Source organism: Trachemys scripta, chromosome 16 (assembly GCF_013100865.1).
Source record: "Trachemys scripta elegans isolate TJP31775 chromosome 16, CAS_Tse_1.0, whole genome shotgun sequence".
Classification (NCBI taxonomy): Eukaryota; Metazoa; Chordata; order Testudines; family Emydidae; genus Trachemys; species Trachemys scripta.
In genome coordinates this window covers 13150531-13168097 of record NC_048313.1, presented here as the reverse complement: position 1 = coordinate 13168097, position 17567 = coordinate 13150531, and the positions used below count along the sequence as shown (strand labels likewise).

Sequence of the window (17567 nt, the reverse complement as noted above, 5' to 3'; positions counted from 1 at the left end):
GTTAGAGAGATTCCTTTATCCTTCCCTTGCTTGATCTGTTTCCTGGATTTTTACTGGAAGGGAGGTGGGGAAAGAGAGAGGCGCTAAAGGTAACACCGCAGTCTCTTTTTTTCCCCGACTAATGTATTATAGCAGAAAATTGCTTACTGTGAATTACAAAGTTGCTGTCTCAGCATAGAGACCTGCTACTGATCTTGCCTGTACTGCATTTACGTTTCACTGATTTGAATGGCGATGCTCTCAGTTCACACCACTGTCGGATCAGACTCCGGCTCAATAAGTTTAACAAGTTGGCCTCTTTGTTGTATTCGCATTCGGAAATCTGTACGAGGAGTTGCTGCCCTTAAAAGCGACTGGCTTAGATGCATTTTGATTTGTCCCTAGTGTTTATAAATGTTTTAATAGACCATGTTAGCTGGCAAATGAAGCATCACTCCAGACCTACATGATCTAGAGGCTGATGCTGTGAAAGTCCTAGTCCTTAAAGACAGCAAAATGTGTGAGAACCTTCCAAGAGGGGAACTTGGTCAGTAAACTCCCCACACTTCGAGAGGCCAGCTAAAGTTGCATCAGTGAAACACAGATGGTCAGTGCTTAGGGATGGAACTTCTGTGTTCTGTCACTGAGGTGCTGGGGGAATCTTGAGTGAACCATTAGCAAAATGAGGATGATGCCCACTTCCCAGGGGGATGCAACTGAATAATGCTTGTGAAGTGCTGAGAGACCCTTCAGTGTACATCTCTTATACTACTGTCTATAAACAATCCCCCCCTGAGCCTGGGAGGAAAGGCGATCTAAAAGAGCAGAGTATTTTCATAAGTAGGCTGTGATACAAGCCTTTCATGAATAACCCTTTCGTAGGTATCTGATATAAATGGAGTTGAAAAGGTGAACGTATTCCATGCTAGGCCGAGGGAATGCTCTCTCTTTCCAGCGTTATTTTTGAACAAGACTTTGAGCCGCTGGAAAGAGAGCCTCAATCTCGCCATACGTCTCCCTGTAACTAGCTCCAAATGTTGAATGAAGACATGAAGTGAGGTGAACCTTACAAAATTTTATTTACCTTCATTTCATGAGGTTGGAGATTAAAGTGCTGTGTTGACTTGGGTTGAAAGGAACAGATTGAAAACAACCAGGCATTTGGAGGTCTTTTGGGGGCAGCAGAATTGGGGTGGGGAAGTGGAGTCTATAAAACCACCATCTCCTTGGTGGTTCCTCTAAGATAGTTTACAGTGTGTGTGTATAGTATGAAGCTGAGGTCTTGCACAATGAGATTTCTGTGAAAAGCAATTCTGGGGCTGTGAATTGAAAGGTAAGCCACATGAGGAATGCTTATATAAAACCCCTGGGATTTCCAGTTGTTTCACAGCCCCTGCTAAATATTTGCTGATGTACATTAGTTTATCAACTCCAAATGGACTCGGAAGCTCTTGAATGGAGTCTGCAAGGCAAAAGAGCCAGGAGGTATAAATACGTTGAGATGAATTTCAAAAAGGTGGTGGGTGACAGCTGTGCGTCCCAGGATTGGAGTGTTTCTGAGAATGAAACCATCAGTTGCTGTCATTCACCCTCTGGGTATGAAATTGGAAGCCCAGTTACCCTTGAGTGTTTCATAACCTTTACCTTTTGGAGGTCAAGGCCATGTCATCATTAATCTACCATCGCCTGAAAGCCTCAGGGCTCTGCTTTTCATCCTGCCATCCGTCATGCTGCAGCAAGATACAGGAGAGTAGATGACCAGAAGGGTCTATTTTTATACATACATGCGCATGCACACCCTTCCATTCTCTCAGAATGAAAGCTCCAAGGATGAGATTATGGAGGTTTGTGTCTGTAGCTCTACATTCGTGATTAGAATTCCTCTCCAGTGTTGAGCTGAAAATTCAGACTCCTTTTCTCTAGGGGACTCTTCATCTATGGAGACGGCATCTTGCCCATACAATCCTGTGAGGCTTGGCTTTCAGCAGGGTGAGGTATTGTCCCATGGTTTTTTATCTGTAAGGTCTAGGATTGGTGGTGAATCTAGCATGACCCCAAGATTACACACGACTTTGATCATCTGTGATCTGATGCCCGCTGTCAGAGGTGAGATTAGAGTATTGGCAGGTTCTTCAGAGTGTAGCCTCTTCCCTACCACTTCTGTTTCCTGTATTGAATCCGAGCCCAATGCTCATCACCTGTCTGCTGCTACTAAAGAGAGAGGTTGGTCCTCCATTCATTTCCGTCTATCTTCATTATTTGTAGTGAGCCCTGCGCTGTAGCCTCGAGGTGTCATTCCATAGCACCTACACCCAGGCCACTGCTATGAAATCTAAACAACTGAGATTAGGAGCTGCTGCTATGTCACTTGCTTGGGCTGCCTGGGTATCTAAGGCTAACCAGGGGGAGAAATGTTTGTTAGTACGTGTTCTCATCTCTTACTGCCCCTTCAGAAGCACCCCTTCTTTGTTTGCAGTGACTGACTTAGTGCAGAGTCCTCCCATCACTCAGAATGAGCCGTTCGTTAGAGCAGCGTTTCTCAACCCTTTTGGTGCCAGGGAACAGATCTCATGGACGGCTGTTGAGAAACACTGTATTTGAGCACTAAAGCGTGGGACTGGTCTACGCCTAAAACTTAAGTCAGCCTAGCTGCATTGCTCAGGGGTGTGGAAAGTTCCACCCCGAGATGTCGTTCAGCTGACCTAAGCCCGACAAAACTAGTTTGATGGAAGAATTCTTCCATTGACCTAGCTGCCACCTCTTGAGGGGGTGGGTTTACCACAGGGACAGAAACGCCCCGACCACTGCGGTAGCAAGTGTCTCTACTGCAGTGGTGTAGTTGCAGCACTTGTAATTACTAAGGCTATGGCTACATACTAGGGACATTACAGCTGATCTGGGCCCCCCCAACCCCTAACATAGAGGACACCAAGAGGTTTCACTTGTACTACTGGGATCAGCTGGGAGCTGCCTCACTTCAGATGGGAGAAAGAACAGGGCTTCTCCTGTTGGAGCAGAGCTGAGTGCCGCCATTGTTGCAGGGAGCTCTTGCGTGTCATTTAAAAAGGTAACCAGCTGTGCCCTCCCCTCCCAAGTTAAAATCCAATTCTGCTTGCGGGGATGAGGTTAGTACCAGAGCTGCTCCGTGCACCATGGAAACCAAGACTTAATGCATTTTGGCATTCGCCCTTCCAGCACTGAAACTGGCAAGCTGCCCACCCTGTGGGGCGAGAGGAATGATCTGATTTTTAAAAGGGTCCGTTTATCTTTTGGGAATAAACTAGGTATGAAATAAAGGCCAGATAAACTTGGGATTATTTAATTCTCACAGACATTTTTAAAACCTGGAGCTGTGCTGGTTGGACCTCTTCAGTGGATGTACATGTTGGGTTTGCCCACCTGCCCCCACTGTGTGTCAGTGTTGCTTCGTGAAAAGGCTGCTGCTGGCCCATTTGTCTGGCTGCAGTAAACATGGTCTTTTAAAGCTGGTTTGGGGGTATGACCACTCGAGAGTCTTCTGGTTCAACTGTCGAGTACCACTTTTTCAGGTGAAGAGCTCAGTCCAGTTAATGTCGTCGTCCTTTCAGTTTGATCAAAACCTTTCACTGGACACTGCCTGCCTGCTCCGTGGGTACGTTCCAGAAGAGACACCTGTCCCAAGGTGCGTCCGTCTATAGAAGTAATCCCGCCTTCAAAATGAATGACCTGATTCTGCCTGGAGCTCAGCTGAGCTCCAGCCACTCCCATTGAAGTCATTTGTCATGGAGAGTGTTCAACAACTTACAGGCCTACGGGCTGATTTGAAGAATCATTGACCATTCAGTTGTTGGCTGTAGAAAGCTGCCGCTTGTAAAGGAAAGTGCCAAAATCTTGAATGAGTTAGAAAAGAGCCTGAGGAAGCTCCATGTGGTGTGGTGACATTATTATTGACGCTCGCACTGAGGTGAGCTGTGTGATTGTGGCCCTGTGGATGACTAGGTTAGCCACTTATTTCGTTCAAAATGACAGGACAGGGCTAGATTGAACCAAAAGTGCTGCAGCTAGGTACAGCACAGTAGAAATGTGTAGTTACACACTCCCCCATGCCCATTACGCTTTAAAAGTTTTTGACTCTCAGGCTCGAATCCTTCACAGAAAGCCCCCCCCCCCCCCCCCCCCCAAATCTCTCCTAGTGTGAGTGCAAAGGGAGCAAACCTAGTAACAGTAAGGTTAAAATTTGTCTGATGCTGCTGGAAAGGTCAGTTTTCCCTGCAGATGCACATGTGCCCATTTGTACACTCAAGCGAGGCCCCAGGGCTTGATAAATGCAGAGATAGCAGTGTTTTGATAGAGGTAATTTTCCTCAGATGGGTTTCAGCACCCCATGAATCAAAACCTGTCAGCGAGGAGCCAAAGATGGAGTGAAGTTTATTGTAAGCGTGTTTGCATCTGACACTGTCATGCTAGGGGGTCAAGTGAGCAAGATCATTAGAACAGTGTTGATTTAGTGAGACTGTTATACTCTTTCCCTGCAGGGCCACAATCGGAGGTGGCGGGGTTACCGAAAAAATAAATAAAAACCTGCAGCTCAGTGCAGTTCCCCAAGAGACACTCCCATGTGTCCTTTTAAAGACACAGTGCGGCTGTTTCTCCTGAAGTTGTATTTGGGCCATTCTCCCACCAGCAGGGTTTGAACACCACTTTGGTCTCCCGTAGCAATCGAAGAGCATGGCTGTACATGGTTAAATGACTAGATTGGAGTGGATTTTCTCTACGAGCATCAGTGCTTGCATATAGATTACACTTCTCCAAACAGTGATTTTTGCAGCCCCCATGATCCCAAATGATACATAATTCTGCCCACCATTGGTAGTTCCAAAGACTCTAAGCTTCACAACCGCCTTTCTAGGGCCGGAGGAGGTGATATGCCCACACGAAGGGCCTGTCTACACTTACGATTTATAGCGCTCTAACATGCTGGCTCAGGGGGGTGAAAAATCAACCCCCTGAGCGCAGCAAGTCTGAGCGCTTTAAAGCATTGGTGTGGACAGGCTCCCAGCGCTCGGGGCTATTCCCCTCGTGGAGGTGGATTACCAGGAGCGCGGGGAGAGAGCGCTCATGCGCGACCACACTCGCACTTCAAAGCCGCTCCCACGGCAGCACTTTGTGTAGACGTAGCCTTAGAGACGATGGCCTCCTGGATTGAGACACAGGAAAATTGGGTTCAGTTCCCTGCTCTACCACAGACTTTCTGTGTGTCTTGGGAAGGTCACTTAATTTGTCTACCCCTCTGTCCCCCAGCTGTAAAATGGGAATAATGCCATTTCAAACCCAGAGTGCTAACAAGCCATGCCCGGAGAGGCACTGTGATGCTCCCGCGCTGGGGATCATGTAAGAAACTAGGTAGTGGTAATGATGAGTCCAGAGTCCCAGTCCCTAGCAGGCAGATGGATGCCAGAGCTGCTACACTGCACTGCTTCCTTTAAATGACTGTTGTTTATAGTCAGGGTCTCGAGAGGCTTTCTGGGAAGGGACGTTAAAGACTAAAAACATGGCAGATCTGTGGGTGTTCAAGGGCTAAGGGGATCCTGGAACAAAGGAAAAAGTTAGCAGTTGTATTTAGCAATAATTACTCCAGTGAAGTGTCATAAGTGCACAGAAAGAAATGAATGTGCTGTCTGGGCCTTGACTGCCTCTGGAGCCAAAACTCCTGAGAAATTGCTGAGTTTTCAATTAAAACTTTTCCGTCGCCCCTGTTGCCACAACACATGGGGATGTCATAATTAATAATGCTGAGCCGGTTGCTATGGTGTCATTTATGTAAGGTATTGACATAAGGAAGGCTGTCCAGCTGCTCGCTGACGGGGTGTCAAGTGTCACTTTTGTCATGAAAATTGGCCACAGCACCGGGGATGTCATTAGGTCTGGTTTGCGAGTTTGCATTTAAATGGATCTTTTTTCTAAGTGTCCGGTTCGTTTCCTGCGCTTGGCTGGCTCACGTCAGTTTATTAAAATGGAGCAATCGGGTTAGAAGTTACCTGTTACCAATCTATGATTTCTATTAGCTGTAGGCAGTGGGCCTCCTGGGTTCTTGCTCTGATGGGCTGCCTTTTTAGTAAAGCAAATGATGACTAAGTTCATACCCATTTACTTAGGATGCCTAATGGACGTGGGAAGTTGTGCATCCAGTGAGGAGTTCGGGCACCCGCTGTATTGGTGATGGTTTCGATTTGTTTCATCTCTTATTTGTGTCATCACAAGGATGGCTCTGTAGGCTTCACCTGATTGCAAATGAATGCCTTTTAGTGCCTCTGTCAGACCACGCTCTCCCCAGTCACGAAATGTAACAAATGGTGTTGGAGGGGAAGACATGAAATATACTTAGTGACAGGGGACAGAGGAGAAATTATAGGAGTGTAGCAAGGTAATTGGACAGCCTGAGTTGACGAAACTGGCTAAATGAGGACTGAAATAGCCAAAGCTAGAAATAAATCCATTGAAAATGGATGCATTGAGGCTTTTAAAGGGTAATGATGGCCTTGGTTATTACTGATAGTCAAGGCATCTGTGTGGGTAGTGGCAGTGGAGATAAAAGCCTCTGATTTTGTGAAGAATCTCGAGAAATGTAGGGACGTGACAGTTCTGCAAAATGTCAGTAAAACTGTGTCCATTCAGACTGCAAATCACTGAAATGGAATTTGTGAAGGTAGCTGAGTGGGTGCTGAGATGGTCATGTCAAAATGGAAATGCTTTTGAGAGGAGTGGTGGCCAGTGCAGGGAATAGAAACGGGGGGCAAGAGCCCTATGATGAGTATCGAGGTAGTTGTGTGGTATATCAGACTGCCTCTTGCTAGACTGAAAACCACGAGTCGATCAGATCTCTCATCCTGCCAGCGGTAGCCAAATGTATTGTGTCCATAGCAAGAGAAGAACTCCTCTGAGCATGCATGCCCACCCCTCTGCTCTCGCTGAAGGAGCAGGGAGTGAAGTAAAATATCCTAATCTGAAGCATCCCCTGTGAAAACAGTTTGGTGTGCAAAGTGAATGTCAGCAGAAAAATGGAGTAGAGCTCCATGAGACATCCTTTCTGATGCTTGCAGAAATGAGCCCCTAGCGTTGGATAGTAAGCCAGATTCTACCCGGGCGGTTTATTAAACCACGGGTAACAAATCTGAGAGCACTGCAGCAAATCATTCAAAGGAAAGGTGCCTTCATATTTAATGGTTTAGAAAAATACCACTTGACAGGGTTGTGAGATACCTCTCTTGTGCAGATCCTGGAGGAGCAGCAGCTGTAGAATTTTACAGCAAATTACAGCCCTGGTCTCTTTCATTCGCGGCTGCTATCAACTTATTGGTAGTTCTGCTTACTAATGATTCCCAGGAAAGAACCTTAAGCTTGTAAGTGGTTAGGGTGTAGAAACCCTTAACTGAGAATTAACCACAATCTAGTTAGGACATTCCCAGTTTTAAGGGATGTCTGCTTTTTGTGAAGGCTTCAAACAGAAGGTGCCTTTCAAAGATCCCTAGTGACCCCACGTACATAGTTCACATTAACGTCATTAACAGACTAGAACCACAGAGCCGAGCCTCATGGTCTGTTGTAAGTGTGAGAGTTTAGGGTACTTTGTGGGATGGATTACACTGCTCTACAGCCAAAATGCTTCTGAAATAAATGTTGTCAAACTTCACTAATTCTGGGTCACTGAGAACGAAAATGATGCTTACAATTGTTGATTGGCTCTAGTTTTCAAGATGTGCTATTGGGTCAGTATATACGACCCTTGACTTGGGAATGGCAGAGGATAAGTGAGTTATAAAGGGAAGGGATCTCAATTTAAACCAGAAATGACTAAAATACATCTTTGACTGGATTTATGAATAAATCTATGACTGGGTTTGGACAGTACTTGCTTTTTAGGCAAAACAATGAATGATGCAATCTGAAGCTGGTATTGCGTCATACATGATATGAATTGCATCATGTTATTTCTAGAAGTCATGGATGATGCAATCATAACGAAGCTTACATCACTCTGCTGAACAAATTGCCCTATATCAGCTCTAGAAATCATACAGTGCCGTGCTCTTATTTGTCAGTGTCTGATTTTGCAAAGGGACACTTTTCTGTTTAGCCAAAGTGAGCAGAGATGCCTCGTACTTCTGTGAACAGTGCAGCTAACTTCTGCTATGTTTGTGGTGAAGTGACTTTTTTGCATCACAAAAGCGCAGTATAACCACTATGGTTAAGAAAGCCTATCACCTTTATTTTGGCTGCAAAATTGGAGATCAGGACAAGAGATGGGCCCCACACATATGCTGCAACACTTGTGCAACAAATCTTCGCCAGTGGTTGAACAGGAAAAGGAAATCTATGCCTTTTGCAGTGCCAATGATTTGGGGAGAGCCAACAGATCATACCAGCAATTGTTACTTTGCATGGTGCCTCCAGTTGGGAAAGGTGTGTCAAAGAAGAAAAAAGTGGACTGTGCATTATCCAAACATTCCATCAGCTATACGCCCAGTACCCCACGGAGAAGGACTGCCGGTTCCTGATGCACCAGAATCACTCTCACTTGAGTCAGACGAGGAAGAGGATGAAACTTCTGGTCCTGAACCATCAATGTCACAGGACCCACATTTTCTCCCATCCTCCTTCTCTGAACCACACCTCATAACACAAGGTGAATTGAATGACCTTGTCAGGGATTTGGAACTACCCAAGAGTAAGGCAGAGCTGTTGGGCTCCAAACTACAGCAGTGGAATCTCCTGGCAGGTGATGTTAGGGTTTCCATGTTCTGTGACCGTCAAAAGGATCTTGTCCCATTCTTCTTCATGGACGGTGACCTTGTAGCCTGCAACAACATCGATGATGTGATGGCAGCCCTCAACATCGTTCATGATCCAGATGAGTGGAGATTGTTCATTGATTCATCGAAGACTAGTCTTAAAGCTGTTTTACTGCATAATGGCAATGTTTTGCCATCAATTCCAGTTGGTCATGCAGTCCATACGAAGGAAACCTATGACCACATGAAACAACTTTTGAGGTGCATAAACTATGACCAACATCAGTGGCAGCTTTGTGGTTGTTGCTCTCTTGCTTGGTCTGCAGACTGGATACACAAAGTACTACTGTTTTCTCTGTGAATGGGATAGTCGTGCAAGAGATTCCCACTACATCAAGGAAGACTGGCCACTCCGACAGTCATTGGAGCCTGGGAGGAAAAGTGTTTAGCATCCACCACTTGTTGAATCAAGGAAGATTTTTTTTTTACCACCCTTACACATCAAGCTGGGTCTGATGAAGAACTTTGTCAAGGCCATTGACAAAACACAAGCAGCTTTCAAGTACCTCTGTGGAAAATTTCCAAGGTTAAGTGAAGCTAAGATAAAGGAAGGTGTCTTTGTTGGTCCTCAGATTCGTGAACTTCTTCGAGATGATGCATTTGACCATGCACTGCGTGGCAAGGAAAAGACGGCATGGCAAGCCTTCCAGTTAGTGGCAATAAATTTTCTCAGAAACAAGGTAGACAACTATAGGTTGGTGGTGGAAAACCTCCTCAAGGCATACAAAAGCCTTGGTTGCAACATGTCACTAAAAATACATTTTTTGCACTCTCATCTAGATTTTTTTCCACCGAACTGCGGAGCAGTGAGCGCCGAGCACGGCGAGCGATTTCACCAGGACATTGCAACAATGGAGAAACGCTATCAGGGCAAATGGAGCCCATCAGTGCTTGCAGACTATTGCTGGACAGTGACAAGAGATGCTCCATTTAATGAATACAAGAGACAAGCCAAGAAGCGCTGAGTAGACACTGAATAGGACTAAACTATGTACAGAATAGTGTTTTGCCTTTTGTTTCATAATAAATTTTAAAGTTACATAAACGGGACAGGTGAAATATTATCCTGTAAAGCAACCATAAACACATTAAAAGACCTAGGTTTACAATTTATGATTAAAACTCTATCTACACAATATAGATAGACATAAAATGTAAAAATTTAAATATCTTAGAAACAGTAGCCAATCAGTTGTTTTTAATTGTCATATTTGAATTCAGCACATCAAAATACATAATAAATAGCACATTTTATCTCTGAAGCAGACGACTTCTCAAAAATTGGAGACCAGTGTTATTTGTCACATCAGTCTGTAGGAGTTAAAATGTGCAAAACCAATATCTATGCTGTCTAATCTGCCTGCTCTACTGTGCAAATGTACACAGGATATATACTGACATGTCCTCTTGAGGCTGAACCAAAGATTCATAGATTCTAGGACTGGAAGGGACCTCGAGAGGTCATCGAGTCCAGTCCCCTCCCCGCATGGCAGGACCAAATACTGTCTAGACCATCCCTGATAGACATTTATCCAACCTACTCTTAAATATCTCCAGAGATGGAGATTCCACAACCTCCCTAGGCAATTGATTCCAGTGTTTAACTGGATCTTGGGGCCCATGCTAAGACTTTGTGTCTAGATTGAGCTTTGGAGGGATTTTTAGGATTGTTCTATTGCACTGGAATGCTGCCTTGCAGGAAAAACTCTGCTTTGGCGTATAAAAGATTCGCTGACAGATAGCAACATCCTCTGGGCCAGTGGGCACCTCTTTAAATAGGGGATTAGAAAATGCAAGAAATTGAGTGGTGGAAATAATAATAATAAAATAAATCCGTATGGCCATAAAAATCCTCCTTGGAAGCAACAAAGAGAGCTCGTTCGGTAACTTGTGTGAGACTTTCCAGTAACATCCGCGCTCCCTTGTGAAGGGGCCAGCGGGTTCTCTCGATAAAAGTTGAGACCATCATCATGATCCATGAAGTCTCTAAGGGCAAATGGGGAGCTAGTGCTTCAAGTTCAGGGCCTATTGTCCTGGGGCAGGCATGGGAAACGATGTACTCCCCAGGTGCTTAGGTTGTATAAAATGTTCCCTTGGTTTATGTTGGATGATTCACATAGTCCTGAGGCTGACATTAGCCTGCTCCTAGAGAGAGAGAGGTGATGTTGCAAACATGGCATTATGGTTTCACTGCAGGATCAAGTGTAAGATTAAAAAACTGGGTCTGTTCAGCTTGGAAAAGAGATGACTATGGAGGGGGAGATGACAGAGGTTCGTAAAGTCATGAATGATTTGGAAAAAGTGAATAAAGTGTTGTTTAGTCCTTCACCTAACCCACAAACCAGGGTCACCCTGTGAAATTAAAAGCAGCAGCTGTAAAACAAACAAATTGAACTACTACTTCACACAATGCACAGTCAGCCTGTGGAACTCGTTGCCAGGGGATGTTGTGAATGCCAAAAGTATAATTAGGTTAAAAAAAATTAAGGAAGATCACGGAGGATAGATTTATGAATGGCTATTAGCCAAGATAGTCTGGGACACAATCTTATGCCCCGGGTGTCCCTAAACCTCCAACTGCCAGAAGCTGGAATGGATGACAGGATAGATCACTCAGAATTGCCATGTTCTGTTGATTCCCTTTGTAGCATCTGGTACTGGCCACTGTCAGAAGACAGGATACTGGGCTAGATGGACCATTGGGCTGACCTGATCCGTTCGCTCTTAAGAGGGTGCATCCTCTTTATCATGTTCAACCACATTCCTTAATTTCCAAATGAGGAAAAACATGCAGCAGGTGGATTGGTGTTAGTTGGTGGTGATGCTCATCAAAGTGAATTGGGTTCTTCCCTTTTGCTGCTAGTTTCACCAGCGCTGGTGAGAGTGTTTATGCCATCATTCTGCAGGGAGTCGCCAGCTTCACTTTCTGCAAATTCTCTTCATGCTGCAAACTTTACGGGGCAGTTTTTTAAACTATTTCCATTGGAGCATTTCATCGGGGAAACATTTTGATTTTTAACGTGAGATCTTGTAAATCCTCAATGTTGGGCTTACACTTGGGTTGGTAATAGGGATACAGAGGCTTTCATCTCTAGGTTCCTAACTGAAATCCAACCCTGGTCTGCTGCTCAGTGGCCTGTGTGAAATGAGTTTGGGTTCCATTACCGAGGCCAAAGATTTAATGGGAGAACTTAGGAAGGGACCCTCCCTCCCTGTCAGGATTGGGACACACTGACAGGAAGCTTAGACTGTCACTGCCCAGGTACTTGTACTGCTTTGGTTAAACAGAGACTCGCTTTCTAAGGCTGCCAATCCAGCGCCTTTCATTTACTCCGTTGGGAATATAAAGGCTTCCTCTTTTCCTCCCTACCTCACTAGCTATCGTGGTCGGCTCTTCTTTGACTTGACCTGCTAAGGTGGACAGTTAAAGGCTAAAGACATTTAAAGTGGAGGGGATAGAGTAGTTGCAAAGTTAGGCAGGTGCAAGGTCACGGGTTACCTAGCTTTAGCCATTCATCCCACAAACTCCACAAATTTCACCATTGTACTCCAGAGAAATAGGGTTCACTTTTCCTTGATTACCATGGAGGGAGAGCTGGTTTTGCATGGGGACCTACTTATCGTAAATGCTCCTCGGAGGTTCTTTTTAGCATCTATTTAATAAATCCCTTCTGGACGGGGCACCTAACCATGCCAGCATGATGATGCCTGCTAACATGTATGTTCAGTTCTGTGCACTAATTCATGTGCACCCCAAAATCATCTTGCAACTACTCTTTTTTCTAGCATCTGGTGTTGTAGCTAAAAGCAGGAAGATTTGGGGGGCAAGGAAAGGAATCTTATCAACTGTTAAAATGATGCTTTTAGGCCTGTCTGGCAAACTAAATGTTCTACTTTCTTTCCACACAGAGCGAAGATGATGAGAAGCTGAAGAAGAGGAAGGAGCGTTTTGGCATTGTAACAAGTTCGGCTGGGGCTGGAGCCACAGAGGACACAGAGGTAAAATGCTAAACCTGCAAGCAGAGGGGCACGTGATAAGAAGTTTGGGGGCGAGAGGGCAGCTGAGAACACTTTCCGTGCTGACTTGTTAGGAGAGTTGAATATCCCAGAAGATGGCACTGTAACTCTTTGCACACATGAGATCTTGCTACTCAAGTGGATCTCATCCTACTCGTCCGCATGCAAGTACTTATATTCGTTTCCTTCAGGTACCCCAATGATGATACCGCAAAGATAAATTCTCTTCTTTACGTTGATGAGCATCTGCCTCTTTGGGTTGCATGCATTCTAACCCCCATGGGGAGCTTGTCCGCCTGGTCTGGAGCAGCCCAAACGACCAGATCTGGCCAGCGCTGGCTGAGGTGGCTGGGCTCTTAGTCTTGCAAACTAATACAGATGCCTGCAGAAAATTGGGAGCAACCGTTCTCCTCCAGTTTCCTCCACACTGCTCCCTTTATGCCTTGAGTGGCCTACTGTACTACTTCCCATTCACATCCCTCCTTGTGACTTCCTTTATCCAGGAAGCCCTTGAACTTTAAACTTGCTTCACTCCTTTCATCATAAAAGCCATGTAAATTTCACAACATAAAAAGGAAGGAACAAGTAAGGATCAAGAAATTGACCACACCCCTTGCTTTTCTCTCTTCCATCTTTTGATTTGACACCTCTGTCCTGCAGTTGTCTCTTTGGTCTGATTTTTAATTTGTAAGCTCTGCAAGACAGTGCCTCACCATTTTATTTATGGGGGTTTATGCCTTGCTGTGCGGCACCTGGTACCAAAGATCAGGCTAGATGGTCCTGTGGCAGTTCCTACGTTCCTGTTGTCGAGTATCATGAACACTATTGGTGCTACATAAATAATACTCTAGCATAAATCAGTGAGAGCTGAGCCCCCATCACTGTCCACAGAGGGGTGCTGGATATGGATTTTAATGTTAACAATCAATTGGCAAAGGTTGCGGGAGGGTGAGCTGTTGGGTTCTTAGAAGCTACTTAACCAGATGGCTTCTGGATCCGACATACAAGAAGTGGTTTTTTGTTTGGCTCCGAAGAGTGATCTCAGCTATTCAGGTGGGGTTTGGGGGCTTTTTCTGTTTTGTTTTTGTAGCTTTTTGATAAACGCTTCCCTGGAATGAAATGGTGCACGGCATTCCCAGCCTTCTGCAAGCAGCACTGGAGAACGGGCCCCTGTTCAGTCTGAGCAGAGGGGGTGGCTGGGGGAGAAGGATTCCATGTTTTTCCGCTAGGTCACTTATAGGTTGTGCCTGGAACAAAAAGGTCTTTTGACTAGTATTGTGTGCACTCAAATGCACCTTTCCCCTGGAGATTCTTGGTTCGGGCTTCTGTTGCCCCCTGGCTATTTATCCTGCTAAAAATTAAGATTTATATGCCCCTCGTGTATCAAGTTAAAGGCATATCTGAGAGACGCAATAGAATATTTAATGCAGTTTAGTGTGTCCCTCTCACCTTTTCCATGAATAGAAGAGTGTTAACCCTTTGCCCTTTTAAATTTCCCACCTCCCCATTGCCTGGAAGGGTTTCCAGGCCTCTCAAGTAGGCATTGTTCCCTTTTGTAGCATGTTGCCAGCGAGATGAAGTGACTTCAGCAGCACTGTATCTTGGGCACTGTATGCTTTTGCAACTTGATTTCAAGCTCCGTTTGTTGGACTAAAATCTTCTAGCGCCTTGCCAAGCATAGATACCAAATACTCTCTTGAATTAACCTTGTGATCCCGTATTCAGGCAGGGGCTGGGTCAGTCATGCACTAGGGTCATTTAATACCATCAAGTGTGGTGGGTTTTTTTTTTTTTTTTTTTAGTCTTCATCCAAATGTGTGTGGGGTTTGAATTGTGAATGTTTTTTTGGTTTTGATTTTTCTTTCAATCCCTTTTGCAGGCAAAGAAGAGGAAAAGAGCAGAACGCTTTGGGATTGTCTGATGTCTGTCCATTTTAGGCTTTACCTGTTGGGCGGGGAGCACGCTCACGTGTGTGCGCGCTCTCTCTCTTTCTCTCTCTCTCCCCCCCTTCCCTTCCCCCGCCACACACACAGTAGCACTAGTAAGGAGTGTAGGCTCTCTTCTGCACACAGGACCCAATAGAGAATCCCCGATAGCTGTACAGTTGTGCTGCTTATTTTTTCAATTGTGAAGTTTAAAAAAATATATATATATACAGAGTAAAGAGCAAAAATGTTCTTGTATCTGTGGTGGGTGAAATCCCATTGCCCAGTTCGCCATTCCCCTGCCACTTGTGTAGTTATTTACAGCAGTGCAAAGCAGGTGTGTAATGCCACCACATCCAAATTGGAAGTGTTTTACACCCACTGTGCACTGGTGTAAATGCCCACCCAAGCTGCAGGTTTGAACCTAGGTAGTGAGGAAGGAGAACTGGAGTGGCCATTATCATCAGATGTAGGATGAGGAAAGGATAGTGCCATTCAGGGATGAAGTTGGAGGAAGGTTTGCTCTCCCTGCTATGTCTTAGGGAGTTGCACCCTTGGGTTGAGAGATAGGTTATGCCACTTAAAGCAGGAACTTCCTGGAGCTGCCCTTTTATTTAAATGTTGCTGATCTTTATTGTCTCCATTTCTCTGGGCTGCCCTGGGCAAAGAAACCCTCCTCTCCCTCCTTCAGCCCCAGGAAATCACTCTTTAAGTTCAGCAGTTTCAGGGCATGCACACCAATAGCCTGGCTAAAAACATTCTTCTGCACCTTGCATCCCTACGTAGGTTCTGCTGTCGATCATCAGCTGCTTCTTGGGTTGCCCCGCCCAGCTTGTGACATCGTGTTTGCTGCCTCGCTGGCCAGGGCAGGGCCTTCCTAATATATTGCACGGGATTGCCAAAAAACATAGTCGTCATTCTTGTATCAGATAGGCTTTCAACTTCATGAACCACCCCATATGTGAAAGGGTCTTTCTCCGCTACCTCTGCTCCTGGGGGTGGTCTCGTGGGGAATGGGTTGGAGCAGCAGCTGGTGATTGGCAGAAGATCAAGGCCAAAGCCTTGGAATAAGGAGAGAGGAATCCCAGAACATTTACAAATTAAACCCACTTTGCCGGCCTCTAAGGGCTGTTCTGGGGCTTATGGCATTTAGTACAAATGTTCAGATCTCCTGGAAGGTTAGTGAGATTTCTCTTGCCTTTCAAAAAAATTCCGTTGCTCAGTTTTTATTCCCAGGTTGAATTTTGTGTTGTCCTCATCTAACATCCAGACTAGCTCAGTCAGACTTGTTAATACCTCACCCAGTCTTAAACCAGCCTTCCTGCCTCACCTCTTGCAAAGGGGGACAGCATCAACCTTGTCCTGGGAATACGTGGTTTGAAAAGGTGTTGCAGTGAACCTGTTCTGCATCGGGACTGAAGCGAATTTCCCTCCTGTCACGTTAACGTCTCCATTTTCCCTGCAACATCATGCTTAGTACAGGAGCGAAACACAGCCTGGCTGCAAATGTTATGCACCTTTTGTCTGGTTAGCTTATCAAACGGCACCTTCTGTTTTTAAGAAGCTGTAGGAATCCGTTCTCCATGTTAAGTTGTGTAGATGGAGCAAGAGTGTTAGCTAATACCAGAGAGCTGTTGTCCCATGCTTTGCTCTAGGCCTCTGAGGCCAATAGCTGTTGTTAGTGATTCGATAGAGAGGGAAGACGTATGGTGCCTTTCCTCGTCTCCTTAATAGGTTTTTACACACAGGTATTCCTTGTGCGTCTAACATCTTATGTAACTTTTTTACCCTTAAACTTATATCAAGGTCCCCAGAAAAATAGAACAGCTGGGCAGATTTCCCCTTGATTGATCTTTGCTTTTAAATGTCCATTTTGGTTGAAATGTGCCTGTGCTTCAGAGATTTGCATCCAGGGATTCTTGCTTCTGACCATACCCTCTATTGGAAAGATGTGTTTGCACTGGTCACACGCAGTGGAGAACAGCAGCTGCATGCGTACAGTAGGCTGGGCAAAGGGGCCAGCCTGACTCTTGAAAAGCAATATATTTTTCTGTAAATGTAGAGGTCTTCAAACGGCTTGTGCTCGGCACCACCGATGCACGCAGGCTGATGTCTCAGCTGTATGCCCCAGGCGATTCTAAGCAATATCGGAGGTTGGTTTGCTTGCCCAGCAACTATAGGATTCAGGTTGCATTGTGTGTGGCTTGGGGTGTCAATGGTAGATTGAACCGAAGCCCCCGTCTCCTTCCAGACTTAATGGAATAACCTTATTCTGGTTTTGGTTTTTTTTGTATGTCGGATTTTGTAATATGTATTTTCTATTCCGCTCATGGCTTTTTGCTGGTTATTTGCTTGAAATGTTTTGAAGTGTGCCAGGACAAACACTGCATTTCACTCTTGGTTTCATAATAAAACTGCTTCTTCAAGGCAACACCTGTATCTGCCTAGTTGGTGTGTGATGTAACAGTGCTTTTTCCTGTGGTGTCAGGGTTGGGCCGTGCTAGCACAGAGCCAAACATCGCTGAGGTCTGATTCTCTCTGGTGCTGCATCGTGTGGTGGTGTTTACACCTGTGCGCGTCAATCCCATGGCCCAAGGAAAACGTCATTTATGTTCATTCTGCCCTGGTTTAAATGACTTCCCACGGTGTACTGTGCCCCTTGCCTTCAAATGAACACAGAGGTCCTGAGCACTTGTAGTCGTGCAAGATCCCATGATGCTTTTTGTTAACCCCTGGCATCCTGGACAAACCCCAGTTCTTAGCCCATTCTGCCTCCCTGAATTCTTCCCTATAGTTTGTTGGATACAGAATTCCTCTT

The 17567-nt window shown here is 45.3% G+C and overlaps 1 protein-coding gene across 2 annotated transcripts in view; it reads left to right on the top strand.

The window, feature by feature from the left end:
- SARNP (SAP domain containing ribonucleoprotein) overlaps window positions 1–17180 on the top strand; it is a 47775-nt gene extending 30595 nt beyond the window's left edge. For both annotated transcript variants that reach the window (XM_034792930.1, XM_034792929.1), the window contains 2 exons: window positions 12717–12806; window positions 14704–17180. In XM_034792930.1, the coding sequence (XP_034648821.1) occupies window positions 12717–12806; window positions 14704–14745 (132 nt within the window). In that variant the 3' untranslated portion in view covers window positions 14746–17180. The remainder of the gene's footprint in view (window positions 1–12716; window positions 12807–14703) is intronic.
- Window positions 17181–17567: the final 387 nt, after the last annotated feature.